General features: G+C 36.0%; 2 protein-coding genes across 4 annotated transcripts in view; one reads left to right on the top strand and one right to left on the bottom strand.

The window, feature by feature from the left end:
* LOC306874182 (amyloid beta precursor protein binding family B member 2-like) overlaps positions 1–14,277 on the top strand; it is a 60,502-nt gene extending 46,225 nt beyond the window's left edge. For 2 of the 3 annotated variants that reach the window (XM_079424020.1, XM_079424022.1), the window contains 7 exons: positions 1,044–1,171; positions 6,926–7,040; positions 7,275–7,362; positions 7,450–7,533; positions 8,279–8,394; positions 8,511–8,690; positions 10,369–14,277. In XM_079424020.1, the coding sequence (XP_079280146.1) occupies positions 1,044–1,171; positions 6,926–7,040; positions 7,275–7,362; positions 7,450–7,533; positions 8,279–8,394; positions 8,511–8,690; positions 10,369–10,539 (882 nt within the window). In that variant the 3' untranslated portion in view covers positions 10,540–14,277. The remainder of the gene's footprint in view (positions 1–1,043; positions 1,172–6,925; positions 7,041–7,274; positions 7,363–7,449; positions 7,534–8,278; positions 8,395–8,510; positions 8,691–10,368) is intronic. The other variant, XM_079424021.1, reaches the window with a different exon arrangement.
* Positions 14,278–16,995: 2,718 nt separating this feature from the next.
* Positions 16,996–23,524, bottom strand: LOC306874316 (putative methyltransferase NSUN7; the record flags this gene model as incomplete). The annotated part of the gene is given in 11 exon segments (XM_079424289.1): positions 16,996–17,121; positions 17,945–18,044; positions 18,277–18,394; positions 18,874–19,017; positions 19,136–19,355; positions 19,430–19,613; positions 19,713–19,865; positions 20,631–20,767; positions 20,856–20,914; positions 23,280–23,287; positions 23,289–23,524. Coding segments are annotated over 11 exon segments (1,485 nt in total).
* Positions 23,525–24,253: the final 729 nt, after the last annotated feature.

Here is a 24,253-nt window from a genome sequence, read left to right as displayed (position 1 = left end):
TCATTTATTCATTACTTTCAACACACATACAAGCACAAGTATCTTTAGACCTTATTGTAGCCTGTGACATTGATTCCAAAACCTAGTGAGTTGCCTGTGTAGGCAGTATTTTAGGGCATCATTGGTGCACTTCCGACTGGTTTCAAAAGGCTTCTTAAATACCTTTATTTTGCTCAAATTCTCTGCAATGCATTTATCCTTCATGGAAAAATTCTGTGAAAATGTGAAGAGAAACATTACTGAACATATACTGAAAAATCATCAGTAATTTAACAATTAAGTTGACAATTATGACAAACAAGTTGGCAATTTTACTCAAAATGTCTGTGTCCTGTCTTTTTGAAAAACAGCAACATTCTACCCGCCTCGAACCAGTAGTCAAGTTACAGTGCGTTTTGTTTGAAATTACATGGATTATGAAATACTTACATTTCATTTAGTACCAAAAAGGATAGATAAAAAAAAGTCAGTTTTACCCTTGATGGTGTATTTAGAGAATCACTTTTTAAATTAACACGATGAAGCTACTGTGTGCTCTGATTGAATTGTGCTGTATGTATGAAATTACATGGATTACAATATACTTATATACCATTCGATACTAGGGGTTTAACGGTACACAATTATGACAATTATGAATGATGCGGTTGAAACACTGATTGAATGATTACATGAGGCATGAGATGTTCATTCATGTTTATTTCACTAGTAGTAAAGACTCAGTGGTAGGGAGGATCGCACTCCGAGCAGCAGTTTGAACTGAGGCTTTTATTCAGTGATCTGTCACGCCACATCAAAGAGTGTTAGAACGGCATTTGTTGTTTGAATTTCCTTAAAAAATGACATAATTTGAAATATGAGACTTTGTTTCTTATCAAAAGTAACAATATTTAAAACTGGAAGTTTCCAATGAAGTTACGCTCATGCAGTGTTTAAACCAACACTGTATTTGTTCGGTACACATGCATACCGAACCGAAAGACCCGTACCTAAATTAAACTAAACCCTTATCTTGTCCTCCGACATTGTACTTGTGTGTCCAGGGGAAGGATATGTACCTCATTCTGGAGAATAACATGCTGAATTTGGTTGACCCGATGGATCGTAGCGTTCTACACTCTCAGCCAATCACAAGCATCCGCGTGTGGGGCGTCGGCCGCGATAATGGAAGGTAAGTGCTGGTTGCCATGGCAGTGTGTATTTTTATGGGTTAGTTAAGGAGAACATGTTAAATGAGGGGTCATCGTATGCAAAATTCACTTTATAAGTTGTTTGAACATAAATGTGTGTCGGAAGTGTGTGTACACATCCATAATGATAAAAATCCACCCAGTGTTTTTTTTTTTTAAATCCCTATTTTAAAAACCCCTTTCTCCAATCAAGCTGTTCTGAGAGCCCTGTTAGAATGACGTAGTTCTGTATCATATCATATCATATCATATCATATCATATCATATCAACTTGTGTAAAATGGGCATCCGATGACCCCTTTAATAAATGACAAAGATAAACTGAACAAAACTGAATGATTAATAGCTGACTCTTTATTTATGAAAATGTGGGAGGTGTTTCTAAAATTATCTTGGAAACCGCACGGATTTGATATCAGTTAAAACTTTACAGCTCTCAGCTGCCACAAACATCATCAGGGTCTTATTTACGAGGAGCTAATTTTCTACTTTGCTGATCCTGTTCGGCCGACTGGATATCTACCAACACTAATAATGTTTAATCTCTGTGGCCCACTGAATGTTAGCTCAAAGCTTTACAATCTTTTCAAATAAGCAGTTTCTGCCTAGTTAAATTAGATAAAGAGCATTTTGAAAACTAAACTGCCTACAAAAGATTGAATGGATGTACATTTAAACATAACAATCCTTTTTTTGCTACAGGGAAATGCTACAGTATATATCTAATAATAAGCAATTATATCTCAGTATGTTCAGCCTTTTCACAATATTTGACATATCACAATATTATAATTTTAAAGGGCTTATAAAATTTACTTTACTTTTTTCAGCCAGTTTTGCAATGTATTTTCAAAATGTTAAATGCGAAAAGTTAAATGTACAAAAATACAAGAACTTAATAGAGTAACAGTTTTCCTCACTGTTTCTCCTTTAAATAATCATTAGGAAGGAATAATGATATGTAATAATTTCCATGTGTATGCACCAATATAAACATACATTGTTATAAATATCTGTATTTAATAGCAGTATTTCATATATATTTATTAAATATTTTTGTTAAAATGTTTGAATATGCAAAAAATGGCAAGCAGAGACTTTCATAAACATTGTTGAGTGATGATGGTAAAAGAAAATGGTTGAAACTGACAGTTTGCCTTTTTCACAGAATATTTTCTTATTTTATATCATTAGCAAAATCATGACAAATATATTGTGACTTCAGTTGAGCATATTGAAGGTAGCATGTGTGGTGTGATTTCTTCACATTTAATTTTAATTAGAGATTTTAGATCTGCAAACGTCAGCATCTGTGCACCTGTGACTTTCCTCATGCGCTTATGATCTATAACACTCTGCAAGAAATTCACTTAATTTGTCTGTTAATGCATTCTGATATCGAGACACTCCTCCAGATTCTTCATGCTAAAGGTCACAATATAACGATTCTGGATTGAAGAAGTCACCCCAGTGAAAGGAGGACAGAAATAAAAGATTGATGATTGAGAGACGAGTGCTAATGAAAGTTTAATCTAGTGTTATAGGGGCTGCCTGTATGTGTATGTGTAGAGTGTTTCTGAGGTCATCCAAATATTTCATATGACTCTTTCACACACTGAAGAGCTTTACTTTTCCTGCTTTAGTCCCTGAAGAGCTGACTGGTATGTGTGTGAGTGTGTGTGAATGATGCAGGGGTGGAATGCAGCATACTTCATCAGGGATGCTGAATCACAGTTTTGCCTCACTGAGTGTAAGCAGTACAACACTCTGACCAGCAGATGGCACTGTTCATATGTTCTCTCAACAGGAACGATGCTTTAGGCTGGGCTTTTTTGAATTTATTGTGTAGTCTGCATGTGTAAGTATGTGTTCGCATGTGATCATTGTGGCCTCCTATTGTAATACTCCACTAAGCCCATCAGTAACATTTTCCCCCCAGGATTCTGGAGGAGGTTACCGTAGCGACAAGCGAAACGGGAGGGGGAGGGTAGAGGGATCGCTGGGATTGGATGGAAGGAGAGAGAGCGAAAATGAGAAGGGGGTAAAAGAGAGAGATTGAGCCTAGAGAGGTGAGCTGCATGTTTTTAACAGAGCAGAGGATGAGACGAGGAGGTGAAAATCTGTAGAAGAGCGATACGGCATAATGCTATAGCAGGAAAAACACATTACTTAATAGATGTGAGTATTTTTCTATTTTTATGTCCAGCATTTTTTATTATTTACTCTGTAGATCACCTAACTTTTACAGTAGCCATGAATAAATGTAAGCCAATGTTTTCTACAGTATGGCATTTGTTGTTAAGTAGTTTTCAGTTGAAATATTTACTGGAGTGAGACAGGATGAATTAGTAGGACTGTTAGAAGGTGGAGTGGGTGGAATTTCTCCAGATGGTGTGAATGAGGAGGAGGAGATTTCAGTATTAGAGAATTATGGATGAACTGTATGTGTTGTTATTTACTGTGGTGAGGATAGTATTGTGGAGTACTGCGTGTTCAGTTATTAAAGTAGGTCACGGCAAGATGTTCACGTCACTAAATGGGTTACATTTGAAAGAGACTGCAACTTCCTTGCGTGTTCCCTCAGATCAGGCCTTCCCTCTGATACCATCCCACACATCTACGCAAACTAGAACACGCACCTTTTTTTCAAATTCCTTAGGGGAACTTCAGGGTTCTGTTCTTGGTCCATTTGCGTTGTTCCCTGTACCTCCTTGTAGTTTCTCCTTGACCCTCCAGCACATTTTTCAGTTGAATCCCGCTGAGGTATTGTAAAGCTACCCATTTTGAACAGGTTTACCAGCCTGGGGTTCATTCTGCACATTATTGAGTACACTGAGTTCACCTGGTTTTATTCTTTCTCTTTCAGTCTGTTAAATCTCTAGTTATCACACTGTTACATATTTATGTTTTTTACTTGCTGCACACTGAGAGCCTCATGTTTTGAGGTGTCACATACATTGTGATAAATGTGTGAATTCTCATCACACCTGCTGGTCTCGTTTCCTCTCTCTTCCCTCTTATTTTCTCTTCATACATAATATTGGGGTTTAGAAAAGACAATGCTTCTAAAAAATTAGTATTTTCTTGAAATGAGAATTTTCACAGCAAGTGTTAAGATACGCATCCTGCCATAGCCATTTTTATGCTCTATTTTTAATGCACATTCTGAAATATCTGTACACATTGGAACCCATTTATAAAATACAAACAGAACATGTTTCTGTGTCACATGATACATACAGGTGCATCTCAATAAATTAGAATGTCGTGAAAAAGTTAATTTTTTCTTGTAAGTTATTTCAAAAAGTGAAACTTTCATATATTTTAGATTCATTGCATGTAAAGTAAAACATGTCAAACATTTTTTTTTTGTTTTAATTTTGCTGATTAGAGCTTACAGCTCATGAAAGTAAAAAATCAGTATCTCAAAACATTAGAATATTTACATTTGAGTTTCAATAAATGACCATCTCTACAGTATAAATTCCGAGTATCTCTTGTTCTTTGAAACCACAATAATGGAGAAGACTGCTGACTTGGCAATGATTCAGAAGACGAACATTGATGCCCTCCACAAAGAGTGTAAGTCACAGAGGGTCTTTACTGAAAGGTGTGGCTGTTTACAGAGTGCTGTATCAAAGCATATTAAATGCAAAGTTGACTGGAAGGAAGAAATTGGGTAGGAAAAGGTGCACAAGCAACAGGGATGACTGCAAGCTTGAGAATACTGTCAAGCAAAGCTGATTCAAACACTTGTGAGAGCTTCACAAGGAGTGGACTGAAGCTGGAGTCAGTGCATCAAGAGTCACCACGCTCAGATGTCTTCAGGAAAAGGGCTACCAAGCCACTTCTGAACCAGAGACAATGTCAGAAGCGTCTTACCTGGGCTGTGGAAAAAAAAAACTGGACTGTTGCTCAGTCCTCTTTTCAGATGAAAGTAAATTTTGCATTTCATTTGGAAATCAAGGTCCCAGAGTCTGGAGGAAGAGTGGAGAGGCACAGAATCCATGTTGCTTGAAGTCCAGTGTGAAGTTTCCACAATCAGTGATGATTTGGGCTGCCATGTCATCTGCTGGTGTTGGTCCACTGTGTTTTCTGAAGTCCACAGTCAACGCAGCCATCTACCAGGAAATTTTAGAGCACTTCATGCTTCCTTCTGCTGACAAGCTTTATGGAGATGCTGATTTAATTTTTCAGTAGGACTTGGCACCTGCCCACCCTGCCAAAGGTACCAAAAGTTGGTTCAGTGACCATGGTGTTACTGTTTTTGATTGGTCAGGAAACTCGTCTGACCTGGACCCCATAGAGAATCTATGTATTGTCAAGAGGAAGGTGAGCGACACCAGACCCAACAATACAGATGACCTGAAGGCCGCTATCAAAGCAACCTGGGCTTCCATACCACCTCAGCAGTGCCACAAACTGATCACCTCCATGCCACGCCGAATTGAGGCAGTAATTAAAGCAAAAGGAGCCCCAACCAAGTATTGAGTACATATACAGTAAATGAACATACTTTCTTGAAGGCCAACAATTCACTAAAAGTGTTTTTTATATTGGTCTTATGAAGTATTCTAATTTGTTGAGATCGTGAATTGGTGGGATTTTGTTAAATGTGAGCCTAAATCATCACAATTTAAAGAACCAAAGACTTAAACTACTTCAGTCTGTGTGAATTAAATTAATTAATACACGAGTTTCATAATTTGTGTTGAATTACTGAAATAAATTAACTTTTCCACGACATTCTAATTTATTGAGATGCACCTGTATGTTATTGCATTGAATTGTGTGACAGTTTTATGTTAAGTTTTTTTGCGAATGATTTATGCAGAAATGTGTTTTTCTTGAATTTCATTAATGGGCTTTATTGTGTGTATTTTCTGATTATGTTTTTTATCTTTTACTTGACTGCTTTCCGGGACTCAGAGAGAGGTAAATTGATTTAACCTTTTGTTACTTGTATTCTGCCTGGTTGAAGTCTCTTGCAGGTCATTGTGTTCATAATGGTTTATTTTTAGAAATGTTAAAGAATGTGTGTAATACAGCTGGAGGTGTAAGTTTAGACACACTCATTCATCAGACAGCCACGTGCACCTGCATATAGTAGGTGAGGTGTGTGCATTTCATCCATGGTTATATTTTACAGCATTTTTTGTTTGCTTGAAATGTGGGTGTGTTACTTTAAGTTTTAAATTGAATGTCTCTGTTTAAAACTAAAGAGCACATCATCCATAAGGGTGTTTGAGGGCAGTTCTTAGCACATGCACAAACACACAAATACAAAATCACATTCACAACTCTTTTTGTTTATAATCAAGTGTCTGTTCATCTGCACTGTTTATTGATGTAATATGGTTGTTGTTGTTTTTTGTTAAAGCAATTCCAATATTTGCTTAAAGGCAACATGAAATCAAAGTGTACTCTGTTTTCTTTTAATTATTGCACATTCCTGGTCTTATTGTCCAATTTATTCCAAATAATAAACAAAATCTTAATTTTTTTTAATTAAAAAATATAATATCTCGACCTGGATCCATTCTGGTTTGCACATTTTTGGGGTCCAATCATTTCCCTATGGACAAAATAAAGTCCTGCATTTTTCTAGTACAGTATCCTTTTTGGAAATATGACAAATTATGAGTTAAATGGGTTGTAAAATGTGTTTCATGTTGACTTTAAACAGCTGTTTACATATGATTTAATCTTGTTTCACTTTAATTGTGTGCAAACAGGGATTTTGCATATGTAGCGCGAGATAAGGACACCCGGATATTAAAATGTCATGTGTTCCGCTGTGACACCCCTGCCAAAGCCATCGCGACAAGTCTGCACGAAATCTGCTCAAGGGTGAGATGAGAACTAAATGCTACACAAACAACATCCAACACGAAATGATCCTCAATGACCCATTCAAAACAGTGTAACACAAAAATTATATTAGATTGCAGTGAAAACCACTGGCAGTCTCAAGTCTGTGAGCAAGGATAGAGCACAGCTGATAAGGAAGAAATAGGGTTCACATTCTGTTTAAGCTGCTGATTTAGGGCAGCGAGTTAAATGAGTTTGATTTCTGTGTAATAGATCATGGCAGAGCGCAAGAATGCCAAAGCTATGGCTGGAGGATCCCTACAGGACAGAACACATGCTGGGCTCGACGTCCCGCTACAAGGTAACACCGTATGCTTATGTGTGTCTATTCTCTGTTGAATAATAGGTTTGTGTATGTGTTAATGTGTATGTTGTGTGTTACCCTTAGCAGAGTTCCCCACACCAAAGACTGAACTGGTGCAGAAATTCCAGGTGTTATACGTTGGCATGGTGCCGGTTGCCAGACCTATAGGTGAGCAATCACTTATGGTCTTCAATTTTTTAATGCTCTTTTTTTCTCACCTACACTCCCTGCTTTTCTACTTTTGTTCACAAATTCTCCACTTTTTACTGGATTTCTGAATAAATTGGTCATAAAATTTGATCTGATCTTTAACAAAAGACAAACACAATCTTGTTTATTAAAAAACAATGTAAACATTCATAGTTCAGGGTGGAAATGAATGTAAATCCTTATTTAATAGCTTGTTGACCTTCCTCCAAATCAGCCAAGCATGACTGTCAGATGTTTGGAACCATTCCTCCTTACAATACATGTTCAGAGATATTTCTGAGATGTCTGGTGTGCATCCTCTCTTCAGGTCATGCTTTTGTAACCCTTTCCAGCTTAATGCAAGACAACTTATCTTAGGTGTTCTGAGACGTCTCTTGTTTGATGGTTTACATCAGACAAAAGTGTCTTGTGAATAGCAAACTTTGTGATTGTTTCTTCATTGGGCAGGGTGACTCTGACCTTGTTTCATTGATTGTACTCCAGCTTAGATGACTCCTGACTCCAGTTAGTTTTTGGATAAATAATTTCCACCCTACATAGTGTGTACTGAAAGCATCATTGTTTATTTTTGTGAACATTGTTGTGACTTAGTTGTAGATCAGTTGAAATCTTATGGCTATTTTACGTTGAAAGCCAAAAGGTTCACATATCTGTTCCTGGAACTGTACATGCAATTACAAGGGCAGATGTTCTTGTTTTCTAGGCATGGACATTCTCAACGGTGCAATAGACAGTTTGATAACATCATCAATTCGAGATGACTGGGTCCCTGTGATGTTGAATGTAGCCGATGCAACAGTCACAGTCATCAAAGAAAAGGCAATAACACATTATTTCCCCAGAACATCTTTATAGCTGTCTGTTTTACTAAAGTGCAACTTTTTGTTCAAAAAAGTTTACTCATATATGATTCTTGGTGTCATGAACTATATTAGGAGGAAGAGGAGGTCCTAGTGGAGTGTCGTGTGCGTTTCCTGTCATTTATGGGAGTTGGGAAAGATGTGCATTCATTCGCATTCATCATGGACTCTGGGAGCCAGTACTTTGAGTGTCATGTGTTTTGGTGTGATCCCAATGCAGGCAGTGTGTCAGAGGCTGTTCAGGCAGCATGCATGGTGAGTTAAAACGGTTCAACACCACATCAAATATAAATGAGCACTATAGCTTAATAAAAAAGAAAAAATCAATGTCAAGACGAGAGCTGTGCAATATTGCTGCAAAAATAATTATATGTCAGTCTACTATATATATATATATATATATATATATATATATATATATATATATATATATATATATAATTTTTTTTGCGGTCAGTAAGATTTTTAAAAAATAAATTAATTTTATTCAGGTATGACACATTAAATTGATCAAAAGTGACAGTAAAGACTGATGTAACACATAATGTTCATACACATTAGATTTCTTATTTCAGAAAAAAGAAAAATCACCTTTTCTTTGCCATCACAGGAATAAATTACATTTTAAAATATATTAAAATAGAAAACAGTTATTTTAAAGTCGCATTGAAATCAAAATGGTCTTTATTTACTTTACTATCGCACAGTCTTGATGTTAACAATCCATGGAAGTTAATCCACTGAAAAAAATTGTTTGTTTTGGTAATCTTTAATCAAAATCTGAACATTTACTTCCGCTCTGGAATGGCAGTCATTTTTTGATGCCGTCAGTTTGACGCTTAGGCAGAATATCCGTAAACACACCCCTCCGACCGTTAGGTATGAGTGAGAGACAGAGAGGAGGAGCGCTAAAATAAAACCCTGCCCTCTATTCAATATTCCGTTTCTGCTGGAAATACGCCACTACACTGAAATAAAGTCGGCAGCAACTTCCGGTTCACACAGACTTTAAATTGTAGTAATATTTCACAATATTACTGCATTTTTGAGCAAATAAATGCAGACTTGGTGAGCATAAGAGACTTCTTCCAAAAACATTAAAAAATGTTACTGTTTATTAACTGCCCTATATATTATATATGTGACCTTGGACCACAAAACCAGTCACAAGTGTAAATTTTTCTAAATTAAGATTTATACATCATCTGAATGCTGAATAAAAAAGCTTTCCATTGATGTATGATTTGTTATGATAGAACAATATTTGGCCGAGATAAAAAATATTTGAAAATCTGGAATCTGAGGGTGCCAAAAAATCGAAATACTGAGAAAATCGCCTTTAAAGTTGTCCAAATGAAGTTCTTAGCAATGCATATTACTAATCAAAAATTCAGTTTTAATATATTTACAGTAGGAAATTTACAAAATATCTTCATGGAACATGATCTTTACTTAATGTCCTAATGATTTTTGGCATAAAAGAAAAATGGATCATTTTGACCCATACAATGTATTTTTGGCTATTGCTACAAATATAACCCAGCGACTTAAGACTGCTTTTGTGGTCCAGGGTCACATATAGTAATAACTGTACATAGCCATAAACAGCTACCTTAATAAAATGTGGTAAAATAAAAATATATTTAAAAACTAAAATAAAACTTGATGGCCAAAAAAAAAAAAAAGAAACATTAAAATCCTTGTAATAGTCACAATGTTGCTTAACAATTGTAAATGTCTGAATTATTGTCTACCCTTAGTCAAGATGAGGTGTTCAAACAACAACCCAGCCTAAGCCTAACCCATTCTATTGAAAGTTTTATTCCATAAACTTTAATGTCATATTTCATAATCAGATCTTATCCAACCAAGCCTGTTACATTAAATTCAACACATGAATCATCCACTCACTTTTTCTTCTTTGTCTCTGCAGTTGAGGTATCAGAAGTGTCTGGTGGCACGCCCTCCATCTCAGAAAGCCTGCTCACAAGCACCCCCTGCTGATTCAGTCACTCGCCGCGTCTCCACCAGCGTCAAACGTGGAGTTCTTTCCCTCATCGACACGCTCAAACAGAAGAGACCAGTCACTGAGCTCCCCCAGTGATCTGACACACAAGCACGCATTCTCACCGTCACGCTCTGCATGCTTACAGCTATCAGAATGTCCTGTACATATCTGTCCAGTCACGTGACGGAATACGAACCAATACTTAAGGACGAAAACTGTCTGAAAATCTGAAACAAGTAATTATCAAATGAGCTGATGCCAAGAAAATACACCCTTTACTCGCACACACTCAAACACACACCTAATCCAATATCTACAAGCCTCTCTCTTCTGTCTCCCATATGTCAGTCATGCGTATATCTGCATGGGAAGCCACGCATCTCCAGCATGACTGTAACCAACAGGCTTCGCCCATCTATAAGCACCACCCTATCTTGACAAAGCCTGCTCAAAGAGATCATTTGAAGAAAGTTTGTGTAATTCAAAAAGAACAACTACGGCTGCTTCACTCAACAGAGCTTCTTCATATTGTCACAGTTCATTGCTGTCGCATGACCGTAGGTGTGTGCGGGTGTGTAGAGGAGCTTGATGCTGCTTCATTTGCTAACGGATGTTCACAAGTGTCATAAAAGCTATTTTTTGTTGCATTCTTTATTATCCTGATGAACACAAAACAAGAATGGGTGGATGAGAGGCACTGTGTTCCATTCAAAGTTGGATGACGGATGTTCTTACTTTATATCTTCTGACCAAGGTGCTCCAATGTTCAGTGCTCAAAAGATGATGTGCAAAGGTGCGGTAACATTAGCGATATTTTGGCGAAATTTTGGTCCATTGTTAATTGTCAGTAGTGCAGCGATGTATGAAGCACAACTCGCGTAAAAGTTAAGTATATAAAAGTATATTTCTATTGGTCGGCGCAGTAAATTTGCATGAACAACTTGAACCCTATGAGAAATCTGTGTGGGGAAATCATTCGCCCTCAAGTGAAATTACCAATCACATGGATTCCTATTGACACATTGGTAAATGTGACTGCACCTTCTTGCAACAAAACAACTGCACTACATTACATCAGCATTGCATTTGTTCAGTGTCAACAATGAAGTCTTCTAGCAACCAAATTGTGGGAAAAAAACGACACCTCACAATGCGCAATTTGGAAGTTCGATTTCAAGTGAAGTTCCTTTGCACTTTTCCAAGTAGGAAGATGGAAATCCCAACTCTTTCATCATTAACGTTGAAATACATCAAAGATTTCACCAAATGATTTTGTTTTCTTCAAGAAGCTCTGCTGACATGTTCATCTTCACCAGAAGTTGTTGAGGAGGCTTGGAAAAGATGCCAATATTAATCAAACAACATTGATGAATCAAACTTCCCATAGACTTGCTGTGCATTAACACTGGTGGAAGGACATTACCTGTTCAGTTTAGTGTGTAGATGTAAAGTATGAATGTGCTTTTTATATTTCCAAAGTGAAGTTGCCTTTTTTTTTCTTTGAAAGAGAGAATGTTGTGGAAGAGAATTGAATTACTCATGGAGCAAAATACAGGAGGCGGCAAGAACTTTGCCTAGAGTCAAACAGTTCACTCGTGTCAACTCTGCTTTGAACCCCAGCATAGTGATTACTTCCTCGAGAGGCTCTCCAGTGACTGAAAGTCAAAAAAAACCTGACTGATAGGAACTATCTGCAGCAGATCCAAGTTAGTGGAAAAAACCCCCCAGAGCTATTTCAGTTCCAGCATCAATTCCTGACGTTTGGATGCCATTTGTGGCTTTACATGTTCTGGTTGCGCTTCACAAATTATTATAATTTTTTTCCTGCACGTACCTACGTGGTCTTGCTGTACTCCTAGACTTACCCTTTCTTTCACAAGGGTTTTGACAAGTCACTTATGTGTGTACATATAGTATCTATATATAGCAAACATCATATCATAAGGCTTTATTTTTTGAATTTCAGATACTTTTACTTTGTCATGTTTTTTGTTTGTTTTGGTCATACTCGCCTTGGCATGTCTTGTGATCCCGTTTATTCTGGCCATACTGTAAAAACAATCATGTATGTGTTGTAGATAAACCAACTGACAAAACAAAGAAAAGAGGAGTGAAAGATGGTAGAGATTGTGAATATGAATTTATTTTATGGTCCTTTTTAAGGAGAGCTAGCTCTAGGGGAGGAGATGTGAACTGTAAGTGTCTATCTATGCACTCTTTTAGCTCTGAGGAAGATTTGAGAGAAAAAAAAGACACATTGCCTTGCATGTCCTGGGACAATTTAAGAAGAAAAACTGTACTGAACAGAAATGATATTTTTTATTTTATTTATTCTATTTTATATTGGTATATACTGGTTTCATTGTGATGTATCATAAGCTTAGACATTCTTTACCCTGTATTGAACAACAAAATCAAACAAATGTCAATTCAAATCACTGTACAGTTACTCTGGAGAGCTGTTTATCTCAGACGCTGACTGCCATAACATTTGAAAGGCTTTGTAGGATCTTTACATTCTGCCCAAACTAACATTAGACGTAGTTATAGCTTCAGTCTGCTTAAGAATACACTATATGGACAAAAGTGTGTTCAACTTAACAAGTGGCTATTTGGTTGAAACTGGTGCATAAAATCATTAATACTGTCGAAACAAATCTCCTTTTGTACCCTTCACTCAAAAAGTGTTTGAGAACTTGAGATGCAGTGCAGGAAATTGGTGCCCAATGCAGGGTCTCAAAACACATTTGTAAAAGTTTTAACTAGATTTGTTTTAAAAACATGGTACCCAACATAGGATTTCAAAATATATGTTTTTTAAAGGTTTAACTTCATGTTTTAGAAAAGTGACACCAAGCGTAGGGTCTTGTGACACATTTTTAAATGTTTTAACTCAATGCAGTTTAAAAATGTGGCGCCCAATGTAGGGTCTCGAGACTTGGCTTGATTTATTTTAAAAACAACAAAAATCGAAGACATCCATCTATAATGCATAACACATTTACAATAGCCATGCAGTGAAATAAATTTTGAGCTGAAGCCGGTGTATCAGCAAAAAGGAGGACTAGTGTCCTATTAATGATTTGTATTATTTAAAATGTCAGTTTAAACAAGATTGTCACAATCAGATTTTTCACCAACACCAAAATTAGAGTGCATTTGTTTGGGCAGTATATAGATGTTTAGCTAGCTCTACTATAACCATTACTCCTGTATCTTGACAAGGTCTCCGCTTTCACCCTGCAGATGATCAGAGTGTTAAAATGACCTGACATAAATCAATCTGCCTGTGTACTGCACCCCTTCGCTTTCCCCCTCTTATTATCTCTTTTGCAGCTTTGAAGAAGTGCATGTTGTTGTTTTTTCATGTGAATTTCACTCTGTGATGTTGGGTTTTATACAACTCACTGTTTCTTTTGGAATATTTTTTGATTCCCGTCATTTTGTTTCACAATGAATAAGAATCAATCACACTTTGTTTCCAAATGAATTCAGTGGCAAACGCAAAGTCAGCTGTTACACGCAAAACCAGAAAGAGGGAGGAGGCTTATGGGTAATGTAGTCCAGTACAATAATTCTGCGTAGAATCATCATTCTCTTGTTAGCCAAGAGTAGTGTGTTTGACTCTAGTGTTCTTGCATGGTGAATCACTCTGATTGGCGATTATCAGGGGAAATCTCATCACAAGGATTAACGAGCTAAGAATTAACACTACTGGTGAAATACACTCAAACACATGTTTTTGTGGAAACGTTGGCTTTCTCTGCTCTACACTAATTTGTACACCATATAAATGTAAACTGTTGTGAAAATAAATGGCATATCACAAAATACATCGAAATGTTTCTGGCAGTTAATTGATTTCATAAAATATAGTCTGTTGTTAATAGCAAGAAATGTCTTAACTAATGAATGTAACTTTTAAGTTTTAAAATTGTGGTAAAGTTTTATGATCTACTTATGGCCCACTGAGGTTTACAGTAGGGGTAGGGGTGGGGGTGGGCGATATGGGAAAAATATATTTCGATTTTTTTAAATTTCATGATTTTATCACGATTCTTTGTCATGTTAGTTTTACTATTTTGGTTTTACAAGTTGTCTGAGCATTACAGCCAAACTAGAAACACAAAGCCTTTCAAGGTAACAAAAAACTAAAGACATGGACTTCAAAGTGGGTGAAGATAAAAATCTTTGTCATTATTTTATCTTTCTTATTAAAAATAAGAACAAAGATACACATTACAAATACACATAATATACAAATAAAACAAACAGTGCTTTATTTTCAGGTACAATAGGTGTATTTAGCAGGAGCATTCAATGAAATTGAATGAACAAATATAAAAATAAAACACTACATACTGTAGACTGATTCCTAAAGCAACTGTATTAAAGTTTTTCAGTCAAGAATAGGGAGTGATTTTTCTCTTTGCGTTTTGTTGTTTTGTTAACGTTAAATGAATAGTTCCCCCAAAAATAAATATTCTGTCAATTCTGTCATAATGTTTTATTTTTATACCATCATTTACTCAAAAGTTGTTTTAAACCTGAATGAGTTTCTTTCTTCTGCTGAACATAAATGCTGTTTTGAAGAAGGTGGAAAACCAAACAGTGACTTCCATAGGATTTTTCTTTCCTATCAAAGTCAATGCGGACCAGCAACTGTTTGGTTACCCTCGTTCTTCAAAATGTCTTATTTTGGGTTCAGCACAAGAAATTAATAGAGGTTTGGGTCAACATGTGAGTGAGTAAATAATGACAGAAATTAAATTTTAGGGTGAACTATCCGTTTAATGACAGTCGACAGCATATGTTTAGTGTCCCTTTAAGACCTGCACGCATCTAATATACAGGCATCCGTTTCTCTCTTACTTTCATTTTAGAGATAACCAACTGAGTCTGTATGTAAACCTTGTGTGTTTTGACAGTAATAGCGCAAAAGATAACTTAGTTGAGTAATCAGACGCTGTTAGACAGATTTTTAGGGCGCGCGCTTCTGTTGTATGTGCTCAGAAAAGGCGTATGTCAGACGCAAATGAAACATTTAACCAGCAAGGCTTGTGTGCAAATAATGTACTTTTGCGATCGCGAATAAGTGCAGTGCCTGTCAGAGTAACTCTACCGCTGTATGGCGTGTTGTACAGTATATAGAGATGGAACTGTATTTGACAATGTGCGCTGTAGCACGATACTATGATAACGTATTTCTTCAAAAGCAGATCGTGGAGACATTTTTATCGTCCACGATCAAAAATCGTCATATCGCATACCCCTAAGCAGGGGTGGACCTTCGTGCTTAGCATTTCTCTAAAAAAAAAAAATCATTGCCTAATTGTACACATTCATATGAAATTGCACATTCATATAAAATATGAGTCAATAAAGCTTTAGTGGAATAATTATTAAAGTTATGATAAAACATTTTCTTCCATATTGTGAGGTACATCTGCTTTTCAGAAAATGTAGGGCAGGGACTTGGTTCAACCCATCGGTTCTTGATTGGATGGAGGTAGATGGGCTGAATATTTATGGTCTAAGAAAGGGCTAGCTTTAAGCAGATAAAATGATGGAAGTAGTCCAGCATGTCATCAAAAAAAAATATGCTGACTTAAAATGATCAAACTGTATAAAGTACTTACATTACAGAAATAGAAAAGAAAATATGGTGAATAAATAAATAGTGGGTAAAATAGACAACTGTAAACATTTAGATACAAAATCTGGTTTCAACTGATTTAATGAATAACATTAATGATTTAATGATATAAATTGTTTAAATTAATTTTAATAAATAAGATATTAAATATATTTTTAAATTGAGATATAAATGTGATTTTAAGAAATACACCATTCAGTCAATCAACTTTGGTGCATATTAATGCAAATCTGTTTTCTCATATTCTGACATATAGGGCAACACACAAAATTAGGACCTTAGGCAGGTTACAAATCACTAAATCATTTATTCAACATAATATACATGATACAGTTACAGTGTTGCTAAAGTACAGCATATATAAACATTGAAGGGATAGTTCACCCTGTCATTAATTACTCACCCTCATGTTATTTCAAACTCATAAGACATTCATTCATCTTCGGAACACAAATTAAGATATTTTTTGCTGAAATTCGAGAGCTTTCTGACCCCTAAAGTCATTATTTTAGTTTTTTTGAACACAAGAAAATTCTCGTCGCTTCATAAAATTACGGTTGAACCACTGATGTCACATGGACTATTTTGTTGATGTTCTTGGTACCTTTTCTTATTTTGCACAAACGAAGGCTGATTTTTTTTGTTGGATGAGTGGTCTAGAATACTGGAGTGATTTGTAGTGCTAGATGTGGCATCCATAACTGCAGATTTTTGACTTGAAGCATGATCTAGGACTGTGGAACTGTTATTCAGGACTCTGGAAGTGTGAGCTGAATCTTCTGCTGTCTGGATGATGGTATAGGAGAGCACACCATCAGCTGGAGGACTCTGACTGATAATCACCGACGCAGGAGGCTCAATCAGGGAGGAAGGCGGAAGAATTGGTTTGGATCCTTTTAGTTTTTTCGCTTTTTCGGTTTCTCTCCGTTCACAGGGTCAGGAGGCAGCAGCCCCCCCAACAAACCTTTAGCAGCAGCTCGTGCTAAAATATCCTGCACGGTTTCTACCTCTGCTGGGTCTTGCTATTAGAAAGAAAACACACGCATATGCATAAAGCAATATTAAATATGGGGAGACTGGGGCTAGTTGTCAGAAAGGTTTTATCTCAATATTCCTAGCCACAGATGGCTCAACTACAGTCTGCCGACCATTTGATTTATTCTGCTCACAAACATGGAAAGTCCTGGTAAGATCTGACAAGCTGATTTTACACAACTACTGTCAACAATAAAATTAAAATAGATTTTAATAATAAAGTAAAAAACTGTGTTCTTGGGACAAGGGTTTATGTCAGGTTGGGCCAAGTCGTAATTCACCGTTTTATTTTATTTTATTTTATTTTTGCATTTCACAATTGTTTTACTATCAGTGATAAATAGCAGATTCGTGTAATGATAACTTTTGGAGGTAATGTTCAATTTAATTTCAGTTGACTTGTATATTCATTGTAGTACAAAAGTGACAACTAACCCCAGTCTATATGCAGTATAAAGTGCAAATGCAAGCTTACACACATACACACACACAAAAGAAGCTACAGTCTTGCTCTGTGTGGTCTTGTGTGGATGCTAATGTGATCAGACACGTGTTCATTATTTAGTGCGAACCGGAGCTATGCTGCCAGTATTTAGGACAGCAATGCATCATGCTCTGCATGAAAGCTGTGTGTGTGTGTGTGTGTGTGAGCTCTCTCACCAACTCACTACTCGCAGACACTTCTTCATGCTTGTTTAGATATAAACACAGCATATGAATCACAGCAAATCATTATGGCTGTAAATGTCCTATTATATATATTATAAAACCTGTTAGTCATTTGATTTTCTCTCGTTCCTTCTTTCTCACCTCTCTTTTCATCACACAGAGGAAACAGCCATTTGTGATGTCAGATGCTTGTGTTATGAAAAACTTCTCTTCCTCATCATCCCATCCTGCACTGACCAGCCTGAGAGTAACACAGAGAGAGAGATGTTTTGTGTTGTAAATTCAATCCAACTCATATCCATTTTCTCATAACTCAAACATTCACATAATCCTTCCCCCACTTGCTTTTCTGTGGATTAACTGCTGTTTCCATGGATACAGCAACTTTAAATCCTTACAGTTAGTGGCGTGTGACAGGAAAGACTTAATGCTTGGACAGTGTGTGTGTGTGTGTATGAGAGATGTGCGTGTACCTGAAGGGCATAGCTTTTGCTTTGCTGTCTGCGTTCTCAAGTGCTCTCTTCACAAGTCTTTCATTCTCCTCTGGATATACTGAGCATGTGCAGTACACCACAGCTTTCACCTTAGGATCTGCAGTTAATCAAGTTAGGTCATTATAACTCAGATGATATACAATAGTCAATATATGATTTATGAATATATTTTATACCATTCAAAGATTTTGGGGTCGACAATATTTTAGCTGCATTTATTTGATAAAAAATATTGTAAAACAGTAATATTGTGAAATATTATTACAATTTGAGATAACTGTTTTAAAATTAAAGGGGTAATGAACTAAAAAAAATTAAAATTCCTTTGATCTTTAGATATACAATGCTTTAAAAACATTCTGAACTCAAAACTTTCTCGTTAGTCTAAAAACAGCTTATATTGAAGTCAATCTGTCAAAACGACAGCTTGTGGAATGTGCCACTTTATGAAGTAATAGTGTGGCTAAACTCTGCCTTATTTTGAAACGCTGTATTAGTTTGCATTTATTCAATGCTCACCCAACTGACACAATGAAAAACAGAATGCCTCAAATGTAAAATCATGCATTGCTCTACCTCCACTCTCATTGAGGATAAACTCAACAGGGTTAGAAAGTGCTGACGCAGAACACTTTGGGAGCAGCACAATCACCCGAACCTTCTGAATACGCAAATCCCATTCATTAAGTTCACTGAAGTACTCAGACATCACTTTCACATCTATGGAAAAAAGAAAGTAAATACTTGAGAATCAATACTTCACTACTGGCCAAACAAAGGACAGGTACCTTATTATGGTATGTAGATATCACTCATGAATAAGGTTCAGCAGAATAACACTTGCTTTTGCAGGCAGTAGAGGTGAGGATGGTTTGTAATTCATTGTTGAAGGTGGAGACATTAAGGAGCCCATATACGTGTACACAGCCAGAACAGGCAGCGACCTGGACAGCCACGTGAGCCACAGTCAGAGCAGAGAAAGATCCCACCATCAGAACGTCTCCATTCTCCACCAACAGCGGGTGAATCGCACATGCTGCCAGACTGCGAGATTTATCCTGTATTCATACACACACATTAAACCTGGATATGGATTGCACTGATGATGCTTGTATGTATGTGTCTTTATTACCTGTATTATGAGTGTGTGTTCTGTCACTAGGTTGGTTTTCTCCAGTTGTTTTGAGAGCAGTCTGGGAAACAGCAGTACATTGGAACAGTGTTCGTCCTTACAGAACTCATTTCCTACCAGGGGTGTGTGTGAGTCGACCTGAGTAAAACCTGATGTCTTCAGAGTCTCACATACATTTTCAATGCTGAATAAATGGAATACAAACACAATATGAGAGGTGTACATATTAAAGAAGGAAAAATACATTTGTGTATACATAAATACATACGCAGACACACACTACCTGGCTTTGAGGGTGTTGACCCAGGCATAGAGTGGTAATGTTTGTGACCTTTGTTGTTTAACCCTCACAACTGGTGGCAGGAAACTGTCAATTGTCAGCAAATTCTGTTTTATTCTGTACTGAGCCAGTGAGGATTCCAGTTTGGTCTTGAACCTGATAGGTACACACAAACATACAAGCACCATTTTTAAGGGCCAAGAATTATGGAACATCACTAGAGGATTAATAATGCAATGTAATGTAATTTTCAGGACAATGTTGCAGCCATGAAAACAAATATTTGAAAAAAGTTCTAATCTATGGAAACACTGTGGGGGGAAAAAACAAAACAAAACAACAAAAATGTCAGTTGTGTGTGTGGGAGACAAAGTTGCAACTATATAGGAATTATTATTAAAAACTATTATTTTAAAATAGTTTAATTATTAAAATATTTAATTATTTTAAAATGTTATAATTTAAGTAGCATTTTTTTTTGTAGTATGGAGAAAGAAAATATGACAAAAAGACAAGTTTCAGTAAAGACAAAACTTTTTTTTGCACTGCAGAGCTCAACAAAACCACAAACTGTTTTCACATTCCCACTTAGTGAAAAAGTATGAGTTTTAATCAGAAATTCAATTTCCACCTTACAGTAATTTTTTTTAATAGTTATAATAGGAAATTAAGTCCCAATAAAAAAAAAAGTCATAATTTTGAGATATGACGTTGCAAATACACCTTTTTTTAAACTCTAAGGCAGAACAAACTTTCATTGAAATCTCTGAATTTATACATATCAAACTTTGGTATTTTGGGCAATTTAAGACATTGCTGAGATCATTTCTGAAACTGAGGATACTTAAGCAAAGGTCTCAACTTGCTCTCCAATTTTCAAAGAACATTATTACTGTAAGGGGCAGATCTGCTCGTACTGACCTACAAAGGCTGTCCTCCACCTGTCTCACTTCCTTTATTAGTCCCTCTTCTGCTCTTTTCATTGGCTCTCTGGGCTGGAACTTCCTGTCCAGGAGGTCATAGAGTACAACCACCACAAGAGCCATAAGATCATCTGGCTGAACATACACACAAACTCACCCATCAAATACAAAGTCAATCATGACATCAAGATAAAAGGGCAGATGTCAGTCATAACAGACGCACCATTTGCTGAGAACGGTGAAAGTAGCTGTCAGTCAGGATCTCCTCCAGTAGATCTTGGTCTGTGATGGTAGGAGAAAGTTTGGGATATTTAGCTTTAGTAAATGAAGTTGAGCAATATACTGATGCAATTATATCACTGCTATACTGCAGTGGATAGTTGTAATACAACAGCATAATATGAAGAGTTAAAGTGGGGAGCAAAAAACTCAAAACTCAAGACGAGCAAAAAGCGTCTACTCCAGAGATCCTAAATTACCCAACTGCAAAATTGATGTGTGAGAGTTATATCCATTTTGCTGAGATATGAATTTAAAAATAGCTGAATTCCAACTTAGGCTGGCTTACTAACTCTAAAAAACAAATGTTAACTGAATAAAAACAAACAAACAAAACAAAAATTTTTCATTAAATCATGTCTATTTTAAAATGAAAAATACATATATATTATTAAAAACGAATAGCTTTCATGATGTCTTTTAAAATATTCCTCCTTTCAAAACTTTTGAGGAAAATTATTTAATTATTTGTTTGTTTTAAGCATAGATCCAAAAATTTGTTTTAGATTTAAGCTAAAAAAAAAAAAAAAAAATTACAAATACAATAAAATGAAAAAGCTCCTTTAATATATTGTATAATACATTACACCGATAAGCTTTTGTCTGATTTTTCCGAATTGCATACAAATATAACTGGATGCTAGAACTGGCTGCAAGTATAATCTGACCTCGTGCTTACAGTTCAGCGCAGCCATTAAAGTCTTACAGCAGTCAGTTAACTGATGTCTGACCTGCTCACTAAAAGCAAATAGATGTCCTTAAAAAATAAGAGTATAAAAAAACCTCCCCTAAGCAAAGAGTTTAAGAAAGAAAGAGAGAGAGAGCGAGCGAGCGAGAGAGAGGTGAAGAGAGTAGAGGAATGAGTCAGAGACATGTGTGGGGAAGATAAGCTACAAGAAGAAACATTCCCAAATTATTGATTCAGGACCTCAGTAATGGAACGAAGAGGGGGTAGGCAAGGAAAGAAGAGGTCAGAGGAGAAGAAATGACAGGAAACATGGAGAGCATTCAGCTTTGCATAAACCACAACCCAAAAGTCAGTCTTCAATTTATCATCTATATCTTCTACTATCTTCATTATCTTCCAATTTTCTGATATGAAGATTCGAAAACAATACAAAACATATTTTGGTAACTACACTATTAGTTAAAATTAGTTAATACATAAACACAAACTAACAATGAGCAACACATTTGTGCAGTGTTTATTAAGCTTTGTTAATACTAGTTAATAACACGAATGTTCATTGTCAGTTCATGTTAGCTCAGGTCCATTAAATGATGTTAAAATATATATTAGAAACTGCTGAAATTATGATTAAGTAAGATTACTAAGGATATCAATATTCAATATTAACAATATGCTGAAAATATTCAGTGACATTAAATGTGACCCTGGACCACAAAACCAGTCTTTAGTCGCTGGGGTATATTTGTAGCAATAGCCAAAAATACATTGTATGTTGTCAAAATTATCAATTTTTCTTTTATGCCCAAAATCATTAGGATATTAAGTAAAGATCATAATCCATGAAGATATTTTGTAAATTTCCTACCGTAAATATATTAAAACTTAACTTTTGATTAGTAATATGCATTGCTAAGATCTTCATTTGGACAGCTTTAAAGGCGATTTTCTCAGTATTTAGATTTTTTTGCACCCTCAGATTCCAGATTTTCAAATAGTTGTATCTCGGCCAAATATGGTCCTATCATAACAACAACAACAAAAAAGGAAAGCTATTTAATTCAGCTTTCAGTTGATGTATAAATCTCAATATCAAAATTTGCCACTTATGACTGGTTTTGTGGTCCAGGGTCACAAATATTGTTTTTAACTTAATTTAATATTTAATTTGCACCAAGCAGGGTTATCTTAATATTTGTTCCATCAGAGAACATCAAAGAAAAAAGTGTGACATCCAACTTTACAACATTATAAAATGGAAAAGCTCTCCTCTTCTGTACTGAAGGACAGGATAGGATGAAAATGGAATTTTGGGTACAGTAATATACGTTTATGACTCTTCATCAAGTTTCCAACTAGACCTTTGAGTCATGAGGAACTGAATAATTGATGTTAAAGATTTGAGGGCCACAAAAAGAATGACATCAGTGACCACAGGGTCAATAACGGCAAAAACAATCAAGATGAACTGCACGCATTAGATTCTTGTGCCTTCTTAACTTCTTCTTTATCATCACTATCGTCATGATATTTACACTCTTACCCAAGGCTTATTTTACTTTATAGAGTTAGGATTATGCAGGTTAAACCGACTTGAATGCTATAATGTTGACATTTTTAAAGGAAACGTAATGTAATACTTAAAAATCCACATTAGCCTGGCTTTATTTTGTCACTCACATTTCAGTGTTAAACGCCTGCTCATATGCCCAGTGCTCATTCATCTTGGTGTTGGCATCACCGTCGTCAACAATCCCAGAATCTTCATCATCATCATCACCAACACCATCGCCTTTAGAACTGATGCTCCTATAGCGAATGAGTCGGTGTGCGAGGTCTTTCTCCACATGAGTTTTCTGGAAAATAGCTGCAGCATGAATGTACACAGAGTCTGGGAATCCCAAAGGTGTTCCATCTCTCTCCATCTTTTTCTTTTCTGTGGGCACTGCAGTGACCCTCTTTTTAGGGGACTGAATACATACTTTTCTTATAGGGCCCTTAGGAGAGACTGGAGTGTGTTCTTTATTCTTAGGAGCTGATTCTTGATCCAACAAGTGTCTGGTACATCTGATTCCAGCGTGGAGCTGAGTGTCTGTTTAACCATTCTGATAGAGCCAAATTCTGTAAAAACACTGCATTTGTGATTATCATAGATCAATTTAAAGTATTATTTTACATGCATTATTTAGTTCAGAGGCTTTCAACTAGGGTCAGTACATTGACAATATAAAAGCCAGTTATTTAACTTGTAACAACATGTTTTCTCACAGTATAATGTAGTCTTTACATAAATCAAACTACAGGGATCATCAAATGTGGGGGCCCTTGGCATCTGAATTAGTCTATTTGAAAATATTTTTTGTATACATAGTATTTTGACCCTGTATGTTAAAAAATATGCAGTATACAGTTATATATGAATATACCGTTGGGCCCAAAAGTCTGACACTACTTATATATTTCTTATTTTACATCACATTTCCTGTAACGGTTTAGATCTAAGATTGTAGACTTTTTCAATGTAGACTTTTTTGAATCCTCTATACATAAATTACTGTCTAAAAGTTTAGGGTCCATGTGACTTTAAGAACTTATTTTATTCATCAAAGATGAAAAGTAATCAGAAGTGACAGTGAAGTCCTTATGCAATTTCA

Source organism: Barbus barbus, assembly GCF_936440315.1.
Source record: "Barbus barbus genome assembly, chromosome: 8".
Lineage (NCBI taxonomy): Eukaryota > Metazoa > Chordata > Actinopteri > Cypriniformes > Cyprinidae > Barbus > Barbus barbus.
The sequence above is the reverse complement of the archived record's forward strand: the minus strand, read 5'-3'. Positions and strand labels throughout refer to the sequence as shown.